This window comes from Pezoporus occidentalis, unplaced genomic scaffold (genome assembly GCF_034315485.1).
Source record: "Pezoporus occidentalis ecotype Australia unplaced genomic scaffold, CSIRO_AGI_Poc_V1 ctg48, whole genome shotgun sequence".
In the NCBI taxonomy this organism is placed as follows: Eukaryota; Metazoa; Chordata; class Aves; order Psittaciformes; family Psittacidae; genus Pezoporus; species Pezoporus occidentalis.
In genome coordinates, this window is record NW_026915813.1 from 2,571,636 (window position 1) to 2,586,793 (window position 15,158).

At 37.0% G+C, this 15,158-nt stretch overlaps 1 protein-coding gene across 5 annotated transcripts in view; it reads right to left on the minus strand.

Annotated features, from left to right (window-relative positions):
* The window catches only part of RAB28 (RAB28, member RAS oncogene family), a 61,888-nt gene that overhangs the window by 31,442 nt on the left and 15,288 nt on the right, over positions 1 to 15,158 (minus strand). For all 5 annotated transcript variants that reach the window (XM_062636394.1, XM_062636395.1, XM_062636396.1 and 2 more), the window contains one exon: positions 10,450 to 10,579. In XM_062636394.1, the coding sequence (XP_062492378.1) occupies positions 10,450 to 10,579 (130 nt within the window). The remainder of the gene's footprint in view (positions 1 to 10,449; positions 10,580 to 15,158) is intronic.

The following is a 15,158-nucleotide window of genomic DNA, read 5'->3' on the forward strand; positions in this document are numbered from 1 at the left end:
TCTTCCATGAATAGTAATTACTCTAGCAAGTGTGTAAAGCAGACAGGCCCAGTTGCATAAGGCTCAATGCAAGTTTTATGAACTGCAGAAAAGCATGATTAGTACAGGGTGGGGAGGGGGGGAGAATACGACATGTTTCACACTTTAATTGTAAAGAACATGACAATCTCAAAGAAACTGCCAGAACAGATGTTCATAAATTGGGCCCTTAATCTGCAGCACTTTCCAGGTTTTAAGCAATATCCACTGGCCTGTAGAACATATTCCTCTCTTTTTAATATAATTCTTCTGTTTAGTTTTTTTAATAAATAAGTTTATGACTGTAGTAGTGTTGCCAGCTGTTCAATTTTGATTTACTGTCAGAGTCTGCTTTAATATATAGTGGCTTTTGTGGCTTACCCATATAGATTACATTTTAAGCTTCAAGATATCACTATAAAGCAGCTGGAAAAAGTACTGGCTGTGCTCAGACACCAGCATTATTGCCCTAGTGATCAACCACTTAAACATGCAACTACACCAGTAACTTTTCTCTGGAAACCTTTTGGATACACTATTCCCAAAATAAAACTGCAAAACTTACATTGTAAGAGGAGGTCATCTTAACATACGTCCTCCAAAAATCCAGCCCAAGAAAACTGTTAATTATTAAATAGGAGAGGTATTAGCTGCCAGTAGAGATCTCTACAATGACTATTCTTTATTCTTTCATTACATTTTCTTCTACTGTGTAGCTTAAAACAACTTCAAAAATAAAAACCTTTCATATTCACAGGAAAACACCCAAAACAAACATGTAAGTTCAAACATTATTAAGTCCAGACATTTTCAGTAACAGATCCTGATAGACATCAGTAGTGTTGTAGCAAGTTACAGTCACTGTAGCAAGAAGTTATTGTAGCATGACAAGAAGTAATGAATGTAGTAAGTAACTTCAAGGAAAACCCAGAACCTTTCTAGCCTAAACTTTTTATCCCCCCTCAGAAAAAAATGACTTATAAAATAAACTAAAAAAGTAGACAGGAGGAAAATATTGCAGCTCATTCAGAACCTCATCAGGACATACCATCTCAAATACTGGAACAATGAAGAATTCATAACAAGAGGTGTTAATGTCATGAAGGCATTAATATGCTAAAAGCTCTATCAAAAAAGCCACACATTTAGCAGCATATACATGCTCCTATACTGAAATGGGCATCATAAGCTCAGTATGCCTCATTATATCGAGTATTTGGAGCTTGTGGACTAAACTTGAAATAGTACCTTTAATTTCTGCTTATTCTCTTGCAAATCCCCAATAAACATGACAATGTCCTGATAAATACACAGTTTTAAATATACATATAATGCATTCTTACATCTGCATGCACATAGTTCATACCATTCATGCCATTGAGAGGCTGATTTGAACACTTTACTAATTTATTCATCTTCTATTGTATTGTGCTCCTAAAGGAGCTGACTGCAAATTATTTTGAAAAACAGAAACATAGCAAGATAATCTTACAGTATTATCCTAACTTTAAGCTCTGTAAGAACCTCAAATTTTCTAACATATTTTCAGAACAATGTTTCAGAACTGCATTCTTCACACTACAAACTTGATCATATTAATGGTGGTTATTCATTATTATTATTCCCCATATTGATACAAGCTACCCTTCATCCTCTAAATTGAGCTGAAATAATTACTGTTTACTTCCAATAAAAATCTTAAATGTTTATGGTTCATTTAAATAAATAGAAAAAGCTCATTTTTCCTGGTGATTAGGAAGAAACTTCTCTTCCACACTTTCTGCCTGTACAGAATAGTAAACACATTCAATTATTATATGCATTTCTGCTGAAGTTGCAGTGTACACAAATACTGTACAACTGTTACTGTATTTATCAGACTGACTCTGAAACTGTGGCGCATTACAAAATTATTTTACTGACTTATCTAGCTTTTAAATAGAAAATAATGCTATAGTAGCACTTGTCCTTTTCCCACTTTGTCCAAAGTCCTAATAACTAATGCTCTATTCACACTTGAAATTTGGTTATCCTCTCTCATCAACTTCCTTTAATAATAATATATGAGAATATATTTCCACAGTAGCTAATGGAGACATTCCTACAAATCAATGTGCTGCAGTGATACAGAAATAAAAGCTTATTTCACTGTAATGATGCTTCCAGACTTCCCTCAAGTCAGGTGGTTACTTGCAGTTAATGATCTGTGACATACCACACAAGTAGTCCTAAAAAGACTTATTATCCACTGCATGTGCAACAATATTTGCTTTATGGATGGCTAAATGAATGAAGACATTCAATGTAACTGTAAAAGTAAAATCAAAAGAAAACTTACAAGTAACATGTTTTCTTTGAGTAAAAGGGCTGTGAACATTTTCCATTAATACTTAACCTTTTGCTGGAGCAGTGCAACCACATATAATGCTCGAACCCATAAAGTCCAAGAGCTTCTCAGGGTTAACACTGATTAACTGCCTCCAATCAAATGTTACAAATTTAAAAAAATTCAGAGAGCTCCATTCCACTAATGAAATCAAATCCCATTTATGTCATATGGCAAAGGTGGGAGCAGAACAACTTGCAAAGAGAAGATATTCTGTCCTGTCTTAAAAGTAGGTATTTTTTTCAATCCAAGAAAACAGACATGAAATGGTCTGGTTTTTAAAACTACATATTTTAGCTGCACTGACTTCCATTAATATACTAATAGAAAAGAATAGCAAATTATCTTTAAATAAGCTACAATCCAACATTACAATATCTCCCATGACTCTCAGACTGTGCAGACATTCACACATTTTCTGTTTACAATTTTTTTCATTTACTAGACTCAGCTTTTGTCCACCATATGTCCACCATAGATTAACTATTCCCTTAGGTACAATTAAGGGCTTTCCATTTGTTGTAAGAAGACCTAAGTATGAAGGACGCAGCCAGAAAAAACATTTCTACCTAAACCAAAAACAGAAGCACATTCAGCCTGGACTATGGTTTATGCAGCATCTTTTTTATTAGATGTACGTCTACGCTGCTAAATAAACTACAGACAAAATCCATGGAAACAGTAAGAGATCTCTCAGCATTTCATTTGTGCATTATTATAAGAATAGGATACATATATTGTTCTAACCTTTGTATTTAAATGGTTTATTTCCATTTTTCAATGACATCTTTAAATTTTTCTCTGAATGTAAGCATAACTGCTTGTGAATGACAATACATTATTTATAGGCATTTCTGTCACACCGGCATTTGAGTTCCAGCTACATTAACAATATTCTACCAGGTCCTTGAACTTGGTCCTAATCAGTGGTTGGTCTTAGCAGGCAAAAATTATGTGCCCAAATAAAAAACTGAAGTGCAGCCTCAAGATTGTAAGTGCGTGAAGAAGAAACCAGATAATTCATGGTCACTAAAATGTAAAAGCATAATAATTGTCTAACAGTTGGACTTCTTAATGGCTATCCTCACTTTCTTTTTAAAGCACCATACAATCTGAATAAGAAAACATTAATATCAGCAGTTTGTACATTATCTACTTTGTCCTGGTTCAAATGAATGCAAATTCATTGATTTTCATGGAATTACACCTGTTTCTATCAGAGCTCTGTCTAGCTGTACAAACCTCAAACTCAGACAAGTGGTATAACAGTAATATATCTTCTACATGCAAGATGTGTATATTACTCAGTTTCATCCCTATACTGAATTCCATACGGTAGCAGAACACAATAAAAAACAAACTCACTACTAATAACTAATCCTATCTGTGTTGAACATCAGAAACCAGACTTTAGACAGGTAGGGCAGAAAATTATAATAATGACTATTAATTATCTTTTGAGAAGCACAACAGAGTATTTCCCCTTTCTACTCTACTTTTGTTGTTAGTATTCTGGCACAGGCCAGTTGGCTTTTGACAGCCACCATCAAAACACATCCTGTATACATGCTCCAGAAATGCTACAGCACTGGAAGAAAGTCCAGAAGTCTAAAAATATTCCTTTAATCAGGTGATTTAGCAGCTGCTAAATCTTCCCGTTGTGTGACATTCCCATGTGACTTCTCATCCAAGTGATCATTTTATGCAGGATTCTGAAAGAAGGGTCCAAGTAAAAAATCAGCTAATTTGCAACCAGATGCAAGAGATACATTTATCACAGCACAATGCATGAAGATTGGGGCCAGAACCATTGTGATCTATGCTGTCAGGTGCTTTCCATTTTCTCAGCCAATGGAATATGTCTAAGTAAATACCACACAATAGCAATAAACCTTCCTTCTTTTGTTCTGTATAATTTTATGTGAGCTCAGCCACTTTCTAAACAAAGACACTTGCAGCTCAGGCTCCGATTATGTATTTCTGTGTAGCATATAACATAGTTTAGTAGACTTAGCCACACAGAAATTTAACAGACATAATTAAATAGATCACTTCAGCAGTGAGGGTAGCCAGCACCATTACTATTAAGCCAAGCATTATTTGGGATCAAAATCTTGCAGGACAGATTCTCTCTCAGACAAGCAACATAATTTTCTCATTCAAAACTGTGTGCTCCTAAGTTGCTCCCATCTCTAAAGTAACACAGAGCATATCCAGTCAACGGATTGGAAACGTATTATTATGGTGAATAAAACATTGATTTTCACCTGTGATTTCCCCTTTCATTGAAGTTCCTCCTTAAAAACATCTTGGAAAAAAGTTAACCAACCATTGAAACAAACAAATCCATAGGGCTGCCATTTTCTATTAATCTTACAAGTTTGTCAAGACAAACATTCTATACATATTTTAAAACAGGGTAGCATTCTACATTTATTCAAATGAGTTGGTAAATTGACCGTAGTATAGGACAAGGTTTTCTTTTTAAAGGAGTCTCTACATGTAGGTAGTTTACCCTCCAATCCCAGGAGCATGTGTGAGGCTCAGGTGACTGGACCTGCTGTCAGGCATACAGGAACTTTAGTTTAATCGGACATAAGACTCAAAAGAACAGGGGTCTTTGCATTTGCTGCTCAACACTTGTTTTAATCACAGGTGAACACCTAACAAGGGCAAGCCCAAAAGAAATAAGAAGAGAAAACTGGGGAAGGCTGGAAGGAACAAGAGAATGATTGCATTGTTCTGAATTTTAATAAATCAAAAATATCAAGGTGAGTATTAATGAAGAAATTTTCTGAGTAGAACTGAGGAAACTAAGTATGTAAGGCAGCCAATGGCCTAAAGCAGTCTGGGTATGTGCTGTTCCCAGTCAGATTCACATTAGTACACAGTACACCAAACATTCATTGGTATCTGGGCTGGAAAATGTTTCTTTCTGTGTTCAGATAAGAGAGGTAAAAACATTTTAAGTTGTATGTAAAGGCAAGCTAAAGGGTACACTAAAATGTAACCTTTAAACTTCACAATGTAACAGCATACCACTTCCTGTTCAGAGATAGCACTCCAAGATCAATTAATCATGGCTAAGACGAACAAACGGTCAACATTCTTAATTAGTGTTGATGCATTCTCCTTTGTGCCCTCATCTGTCATGAAGACTGTTTAAAAATCTGAGTTATTAGTCTTTATTGAGAAGTGGATCTGGTTAATATCTCTAAGAATACAAATCATTCATCTATCCACAATACACTGGTACCTGATAATTCCTACCCCCTTTATAAGCTACAGATAACCACCGCCCTCGGACCATAAATCAAAATGAGTGTAGCTCCCATGCAACCTGGGTTAATTTTTGTTTACAATATATCCATTGAAAATGTTGGTACGACACTTGAAGAGACTGCTCACAGATTACTGCAGAGGAAAATATATGAAGGAGTCAAGGCATAAAGGAAAGATACACATCACCTATACAAAACACAGTAAAACCTCTCTAATTCATACTAATGTCTAGAAGATCTATCTGATTACCGAACTCTGTCAATACCAAATTTAAGCAAAGAACCTAAGTGCACAAAACACAATATACTTGGTAACTATTGTCTCATTTATATTATTCAATATAAGTCAAAGTATTTGACAGCAACCTACCTACAAAAGTTTTAAGTTACTGCACTGAAACTCAAAGAAGTTTGTTAATCTTAACAATAAGGCTTATTCCCCTATTTCTGGTGCAAATAAAGTGGTATTAGCAACACACACACAAAAAGCACATTTCAAACACAATATAAAGTAAGATCAAAATACTGCAAAGTTAGTTACAAGGAAAGTTAAATTTAAGATTCAGTGCCAACTGTATATTTTAGGATTATGAAGATCCTCTGACTTAATATGAAAAAAAAATCTACATTAAATGTTAAAATTCCTTTTGTTGTTTACAAAACACATAGACAAAAATCTATGTAAAGACAGAGTTAACTGATAATCTTGGTAAGATCTTGACTCAAATCAGTTTTCTACTCTTTCTGACCAAATGAGTAGGTCAGCCTATGGAAAAGAAAAAAATGCATGGGAAGGAAGAGGAATGAAAAATAAAACTAAGCACCCAGGAAGAAAACAGTTATCTTAAATAAAGTACCACTTTCACATAGGAAGACTGCAAAATGGAGAAACATGCATTTCCGTCAGACAGTATTACTAAGTGAAAACGGACAAATGAGAACATAATATATGGGATATAGCCCTAGAGGGCAGGGGGGGCCCAAGACTGTTGGTTGATATTCAAGGATCACCTGCTACAAGCTCAGGAATGTTGCATCCTAACTAGAAGGAAGTGCAGCAGGAGGGCCAGGATGGATAAGGAGCTGCTGAGGAAACTTTGAAGGGAAAAAAGAGGATTATAAAAGGTGGAAACAAGGACAAGCGGCCTGGGAATAATACAGAGATGCTGTTCGGGAAGTTAGGGACTAGGTTAGGAAAGCTAAGGCTCAGTTAGAATTAAACTTGGCTAGGGATATGAAAGATAATGAGCATGTAGGGAATAAAAGACAGATTAGGGACAACATAGCCCCTCTCCGGAAGCTGTCAGGAGAACTGGCTACCCTGGATTTGGAGCAGGCCGAGGTTCTGAATGACTTCTTTGCCTCGGTCTTCACTGGCAAAGGCTCTCACCACACCACCCAAGTCTTGGAAGGCAGACGCAGGGACTGTGAAGATTAAGACCTTGGGCCCACTGTAGAAGAGGATCTGGCTCGAGAACGTCTCAAGAACCTGAACATGCACAAGCCCATGGGACCTGATGAGATCCATCCACGGGTCCTGAAGGGGCTGGCAGATGAAGTTGCTAAGCCACTGTCCATCATATTTGAAAAATCATGACAGTCAGGTGAAGTTCCCGACAACTGGAAAAAGGGAAATATAACCCCCATTTTCAAGAAGGGGAAAATGGACGACCCAGGGAATTACAGAGCAGTCAGTCTAACCTCTGTGCCTGGCAAAATCTTGGAGCAGATTCTCCTGGAAGGCATGCTAAGGCACATGATAAACAAGGCGCTTGGTGACAGCCAGCATGGCTTCACTAAGGGGAAATCCTGCCTGACCCATTTGGTGGCCTTCTATGGTGGGGCTATGGAACTGATGGACAGGGGTAGAGAGTTGATGTCATTTATCTGGACTTGTGCAAAGTGTTCAACACTGTCCTGCATGACATCCTTGTCTCTAAATTGGAGACATCAATTTGATAGATGGGCCACTCGGTGGATAAAGAACTGGCTGGATGGCTGCATGCAAAGAGTTGTGGTCAATGGCTCAATGTCTGGCTGGAGACCAGCAACGAGTGGTGTCCCTTAGGAATTGGTGTTGGGACTGATCTTGATACGCTGGAGGGAAGGAATGCCATCCAGAGGGACCTCCACACGCTTGTGAGGTGGGCTGATGCCAACCTCATGAAGTTTAACCATGCCAAGTGCAAGGTCCTACACCTGGGTCGGAGCAATCCCAGGCACAGCTACAGGTTGGGCAGAGATTCAGAGCAGCCCTGCAGAGAAGGACTCGGGGGTGCTGGTTGATGAGAAAATGAACATGAGGTGGCTTCAGTGTGCAGTTGCAGCCCAGAAAGCCAACCATATGCTGGGCTGCATCAAAAGGAGCGTGACCAGCAGGTTGAAGGAGGCGATCCTGCCCCTCTACTCTGCTCTTGTGAGACTTCACTTGGAGCACTGTGTGCAGTTCTGGTGTCCTCAACATTAAAAGGACATGGAACTGTTGGAACAAAAATCCAGAGAAGGGCCACGAGGATGATCAGAGGACTGGAGCACCTCCTATATGAAGATAAGCTGAGAAAGTTCAGCCGGGAGAAGAGAAGGCTGTATGGAGACCTCATAGCAGCCTTCCAATATCTGAAGGGGTCAAATAAATTCATCAGTTCATCAAATCGCTTTAAACCTATTACTGCTCTTGCAACTGTCTTCTCAGTTACTGAGTAAAGAACTTGAGCTATTCTGAACACAGTGATTCCACCTAAAGAACTTGTTAGTACTGGTAGCTTTATCCTTTCATAATATGCAGAAGTCAACACCACGCTTCTAAATAAACACTTACCTTGTCTGATATTTATGAAACAATAGGAGTCTGACTAGTTACTTCTCACAGGTCATTAAAGCATTGGGGTGGAAGCCCCCCCTAGCTTTTCTTCTAATGCTATAGAATTCAGAAAAGCAATACACTACTAAAAATTTAATTTTTATCTGCTGAAATAAATTAAAAAGTGACCCCTGTGAACCGCATCCCCTGCATGCTCCACATGTGCAACAACATCAGTCATCCTTAGACTCACATGGAAGCAATATTTTGCTTTCCTTCTTTAGGCACAGCTTATGAAGGAAAACAAGGTAGCAAGCATGCTGGTCCTTCAGCTGCTACTGTCATAAGATGAAAGCCCTTACAGTAGTGTCAGCCTTTATCTGGAAACTCACCTACAAAACCAGATACTATCAGCAGATGCTCCTAAGGAAATACTTGGATATTAAAGAATTGCAGACACATATATGAGAATATATACTCTAGGTATATAACAGAAATGAAACTGCTTCAAATGGAAACCAGTGTCTGATTTTCCATCTGTGGTGTGATTCCAGCAAAAGAATATTATTTATTCCATATTACAGTGTATCTTACTGTAGATATCTCATAAGATTTGCAGAACTCCAGCTAGGAAGTCCAATTTTGGGGCAAAATATAAATCAGTGAAAAATATTTTTCATCTGAATTTCAACAGAATCTGTATTCTTGACTCTGGTCTGCTAGAGTAGAACACAGTCTATGTTATACTTTCAGAAGTGCTATTTATATATTGTAACTCTAAGAGATTCTCTGTTTTCTTCCCAGAAAATAAGTAGCCTTTCATAATTAATATCATGTTACAGCATCACACTAGCTAGCAACATTACAATTAAGGGTTCTGAATGAAAGTGTTGTTTCTACATTGTTTTCAAATGCTTTTAAACAATACTAACTTGCTAGATGAGGGGCTTTTTGGGGGGAGTTGTTCATGTTAAGGACATTGTGACATGGACATGAATTACTTGGAAAGTAAAATAAATCAAATTTAGTTTTTGTTATTCAAATAAATACATTTACATTTTTAAAAAAATTAAAATCTGTATCTGCTTCTACCACTTTGCTTCTAAAATTGGTTTATCTTCCTTTTAGCATCTTCAAAAAAAAAAAAAAAAAAGGTAAGAGAGACAGGATCAAGTCCAGAGATATGCTAATAACGATGTTAATACAAAATTTCTTATTTGGAAATGGGGGAATCTGGAATGCATCTAATTCGGAAATTACCTAGGTGATGATTATTTAAAGTAGCACATTTTGGTGGTCAGCAGAAATTCATTATTATACTTACATGATCAAAAGAGGACAGGCTAAAAAAATCCCAAAACAACGGGAAATAAGTAACCTCATGCAAAACTACAGATAGCATACAAAAACACAGCCTAATAAGCAACTTGAATATTATGCCTACTGCATAACATTGTAGCTATTTTAGGTAATATATAGTATTTTATTTATATATATATTATATATATTTACATATATATATAACTATATATGTAATTATTTTAAATAATATATATACACCAGCACTTAATTTAGCAGTCTCTTGACATCCAGAACCATCCAATATTACACCCAGGAATGCTTCCCAGTTCTCCATTCCAGATGCGTGCCACGGCTACATCCTGAGGCCTTACCAAATTCAAACATCGGTGAGAGAGATCTCTACTCCTGTGTGCTGCTCTCCAAGAAAAGAAAACACAAGGAGAGAGGCTGCAGGCTAGGTAAAGCATGATGCAGCAAGTCTCTCAACCACACTGCCCAGAACCAGAATCCTGAGGTACACCCAAATATGTCATCTGTATACAGCAACATCACGTAAGATGGTATTTAGTTTCATTTTACTAAGATATATGCCCTGTCCCATTTCTTCAATCGAAAGCAACATCAGGAGCATTTAAATTAATATTTAAATATTAATAACTTACTTTTATTTCCAACCAAGGCCACAAGTGGCTGTGTTTCTGATTCTTCATTCACTTTTTTTACTGCATTATACCAGTCTTCTAAATTTTCAAAACTCTGGCCATTGGTAATATCATAAACCAAGAGAACAGCCTAAATAACAAGATACATAAAAAAATATTACTTGACATAAAAAAATTTTACCATGGTGAAATTTGCATCTGCCTAAATTACTATTATCATAAAACAGAGCATTAACAAATAATGGCATTGCATCTTTTCAGGAATAATTAAAGGAATTATAAATCTCTGTAATAAACACATTATTGCAGTATATCTCCAGCATTCCACATGTTCCAAATTCAGATGCTAACAGAACTACAAGGGTAGTAAAAAAAAAAAGACAATTCAATAAAGGGCACAATTAGTTATATTAGAAATATTCCAAACTGCATATGCTTTATGAAAACCCCAAAAGCACTTCACACTACTGATAAGGTAAAAATCACAATGGAGAAGGACTTTTATTTTAGCTGATGTTATTTGTAGTTTCACTGCTCTCTTTTTGAAGGGAAAAAAGGAAAAAAAGCCAGTTCAATTGTACACTTCAGCACATTGCCCAACTTGTTTCTCTACTCTCCTTTGAGAAGAAAGGCCACTGCTGTAGGAGACAAGCAAGAAACACTGGCAAACTTTAAACTTTCAAAGAAGAAACTAAAGATGTGGTCAGAAGGCAATCCCATATATTTCAGAGGTTTTGTGCCAGGCTACTTAACACTTAACAAGTATTCACAGAAGATATTACTTTGAAGATTCCTCAGAGCTAATGTCCAATATTATAATGCCTACTGACAGCCCAAACACCTGCCTCCTCCCCTCCATAATTGTAATATTAGCTCTCACAAATCACTGTCCTCTCAATTACTGAGGCTTTCCATCTCACTCTAATCTTGATGAGGAATAAAATCAGAATTGGCTTCTTTTGTATTTGGCCTCATGATGGTCACATCTGAAGAAAAAAAAAAAAAAAAAATCCCTGCAACTGCACACTGTCCCTCACATAAAATTTGTATAAATATTCCAAAAAAAGACCCCAATATAACACATACAAAATTAGCTGCTTCAATGAGCCACTGTCAACAGCAGAGATTTTTTTCAAGTCAAGTGTTTTCAGGCATTTGTCTGGGACAAGCTTTACTTCTCAGTTTCATGAACAGTGTCTTAGACCACAAAATAGGATGCACATTTTTTAAATGAATTTCACAGATGACAACAAACTGGTACAGACCACAAGATTATTTGAAGATAGTTTAGATTACGTGATGAGAAACAAGCTAAAAATAACAGGATGCAATTCAGTAAGTCCCAGGACAAGTTCAAAGGAAGCAATAATTACCTGCACAATAGGAAACATCTGGCTTTGTAGCAGGTTCCATACAACAGGATCAAGGACTTATAGTAGATCACAGTTGAATATGTCAAGCTTATTTTATAGAAAAAATGCAAATATCACAGTGCCATGAAACATTCCATGTGAAATAATGCATCCAGCTTTGGATGCTAAATGTCAGGAAAACGGTAAACTAGAAGAGACTAGTAATAGTGCTGGAGGTTTAGAAACCATGGCTGACATCAGAAGTTTGAATAAAACCTTGTATTTTAATGCAACACTGATGGCAGTTATGATGATACTGGTAAAAGTTTCAAGAGAAGATAACCATTATCTTTTTATATGCTTTTATATATAGTCTGCAGATGAAACTAATTTGGGAAGACCAGCCAATAGGCCCAAGGCTTAAGAAATGCTTAAGGAACACACTTAAGGAATGAATGAACAGGAACCTTTCAGCATTCAACCAGGACAAATGCAGTGCCCTGCATCTGGGGATGAATAAACAACATAAGCTGGGGAGACTGACTAGCTAGGAAGCAACTGAAAATGACCTGCAGGTCTTGGTAGACAGCAAGCCAAGAATTAGCCAACAGTGTTCCATGGCAGCAAGGATGGCCAACATGACCCTAGGCTGTATTAGCATGAGCACAGTCACTAGATCAAGGGATCTATTCCATTCTACTCAGCACTTGTTAGATCATATCTGCAGTAATACATCCAGTCTTAGGCCCCTCATAACATCAATGAAGTGGAGTAAGTTCAGCAAAGGGCCACCAAAATTGTAAGACTGGACACTTATCCTATAAGGAAAAGCTGAGGGAACCAGAATTCTTCAGCATGAAGAGGAGGTGGCCTTGGGAGAACCCAAAAGCAGCCTTTCCATACACATGAGGAAGCTATCAAGGAGATGGAGCAAGGCTCTTCACAGAAGTGCATGTCAGGAGGATGAAACAACAGGCATAAACTGAAACAAGAGAAATTCAAAATAGATATAAGGAAGAGCTTTTTCACCAGGAGGAGATTCAAGCAGTCAAATACATTGCTCACAGAGGTTGCTCCATCTCCATCCTCAGAGGTTTTCAAGAAGGAACAAGTGGCTAAAGCCTTGAGCAACCTAGCTCCATCTCACAGCTGACCATACACTGAGCAGGAGGTTTGACTAGATGTAGGCAGAAGGAGATCCCTTCCACCTTGAACTTTCTTACAAACTTTCTTACAGTTCTGTGATCAATATGGCACACAGCAACAAGTTTAACTGCAGTAAGAAGATTATAGCAAGGCTACGTATAAGGGGAAAAAAAAAAACAAACATGTAGACAATAAGAATAGTGAAGCTCTGAAATATACCACCTTCAGAGACAGTCATCAACACTGGAGGATTTTTGAAGGTTGATAAAAATGAAATAAACATTGTATATGTATAGCTTCAGAAGAGAGTAAAAGATCCTACCTAGATCCTTTCAATTCCTACTTCCCTATGATAGCAATACAAATATGTTTTTTCCTTCAACGCCATTAACAGTTGGAAAAATTTGTTCTTGTTTGTTATATTTATATGGCTGCTATTAATTTCCGTGAAACAGCTTTCATCAGTTCCTTCAAAGAAATTAAGAACTCACATACACCTTTTTCCTTGCTATCTTTTCTCCTTTACCAATCAAATCCAAAATTAAACATCCAGTTCCAGCTTCCAACTTCTATATAATTTATTCCTCACTATCTTGCATCTCAGTTAACTTTTCCTGACTGTTTTTATAACTATCCAAGTGCCTGGACATGTATATATACGTTTGTCTTCCATAACATAAGACTTGCTCTAAAAAGGGCATACTGATGTTGTTAAATGCTCAGTGGAAAAGAAGAAACTCAAGCTGAAGGACAGGTATTTTAAAAGTTAAAAAAACCCAGACATAAGGTTGAATGTTGCAAATAACAAAGCGCACATGGCATGCTTCTTTCAACAGCAGTCAAGTTCTCTCAGCAGCTTGCAGAAAAACTGAACAGACTATCTATCTTCTATCTACCATCTTCACCACTGAAGAGCTGTATCAGGATTAGATATAAAACAAAGCTAGAATCTGAGCATTTAAGATTGGCCAGCTTTGTTTCTGATTCTTCACCAAATAGTGCTCTGCTACATATACTCTACACAACTGGAGCCCACCTACACGTTTGGAAGAAAGGCCATTCACAGTGGATTTACCATGAAAGAAATAATTGAACATAGTCTGCAATTAGAGCTCACCTAACTTCCTTTTGGCCCCTTTCTCCATGATCTAAATAAAACATTTCCTCTAAAGCATGTTCTTTTCTTAACCTCTCTCTTTTTTAATCTTGTCAATATTTGCTATACTTAAGAAACAAAGATGGCAGGCATGACATCTCATGACATCTCATAGATGCAAGAAAAGGCAGCATGGCATCCAGGTCATAAGAAATACTTCTTGTTTTGATTTTTGCCACAACAGCACTCTACAAGTAACTTAGTATGATATATGTAACTAATGAAGGACTAGTCGTAACTCATAGATAAAATTTATTTCACCTTTTTTTATTTAACATAGAAACCCCATCACAAAAAAAAAAAAACACATATTTTCCACAGTATATGGAGTATAGAACAAGTAAATAGTATAAAAGCTGTTGTTTCCTTCTTATGTGTGAGCAACTAAGGTAGGAAACTAACACTGGCCTTTTTACACAGAAGTAGCCCATTTCCCTGCCATGAAAAAGGTTTGAAACACATGGCAGACAACATGCCAAGAACAGCACGTTAATTCTCTAGTCTCCAGCAACATGGTAAATAGTCCCCGCTTGCATAATTGCACCCTAGTAAGAGAGACATTCTGCCTGTATTAGTGCATATGTGAGTGCTTTTTGTTTTGGAATTAGAGTATTTTCAAAAATAGGTCACTGGAAAGTGAGAATATTGCAGAAATGATTTGCTGGTCTCTGGAGAAGGTAGGGTCTGCAGCACTCTTATTCTATTAACAAGCCAATTTATGAGGTAGCATATGCCAGCTCTTAAAGATACTTTAAATGAGATATGTGGGTAGGGGTAGCAATTACAGGTAAGAGATGGGAGCGGTTCTGAAATATTTGCCACGCAAACAGCAATGGTACTATTATACAGCAGAACTGTTATTATGGAAGTGTTGTAACCAGGCAATATATTCACACTAGATAATCAACATTTAAAAGCTGTCAAGTTTATGTCAAGATCTGCCACAATAAAAGAAAGCTACAGAAAATACTAATTAAAACCGTATGTTTTCTTCTTCAGGTTTATCCTCAGCTGCCCTCATCCTATGACTGACTTTAGTATGAAGGAACAACATT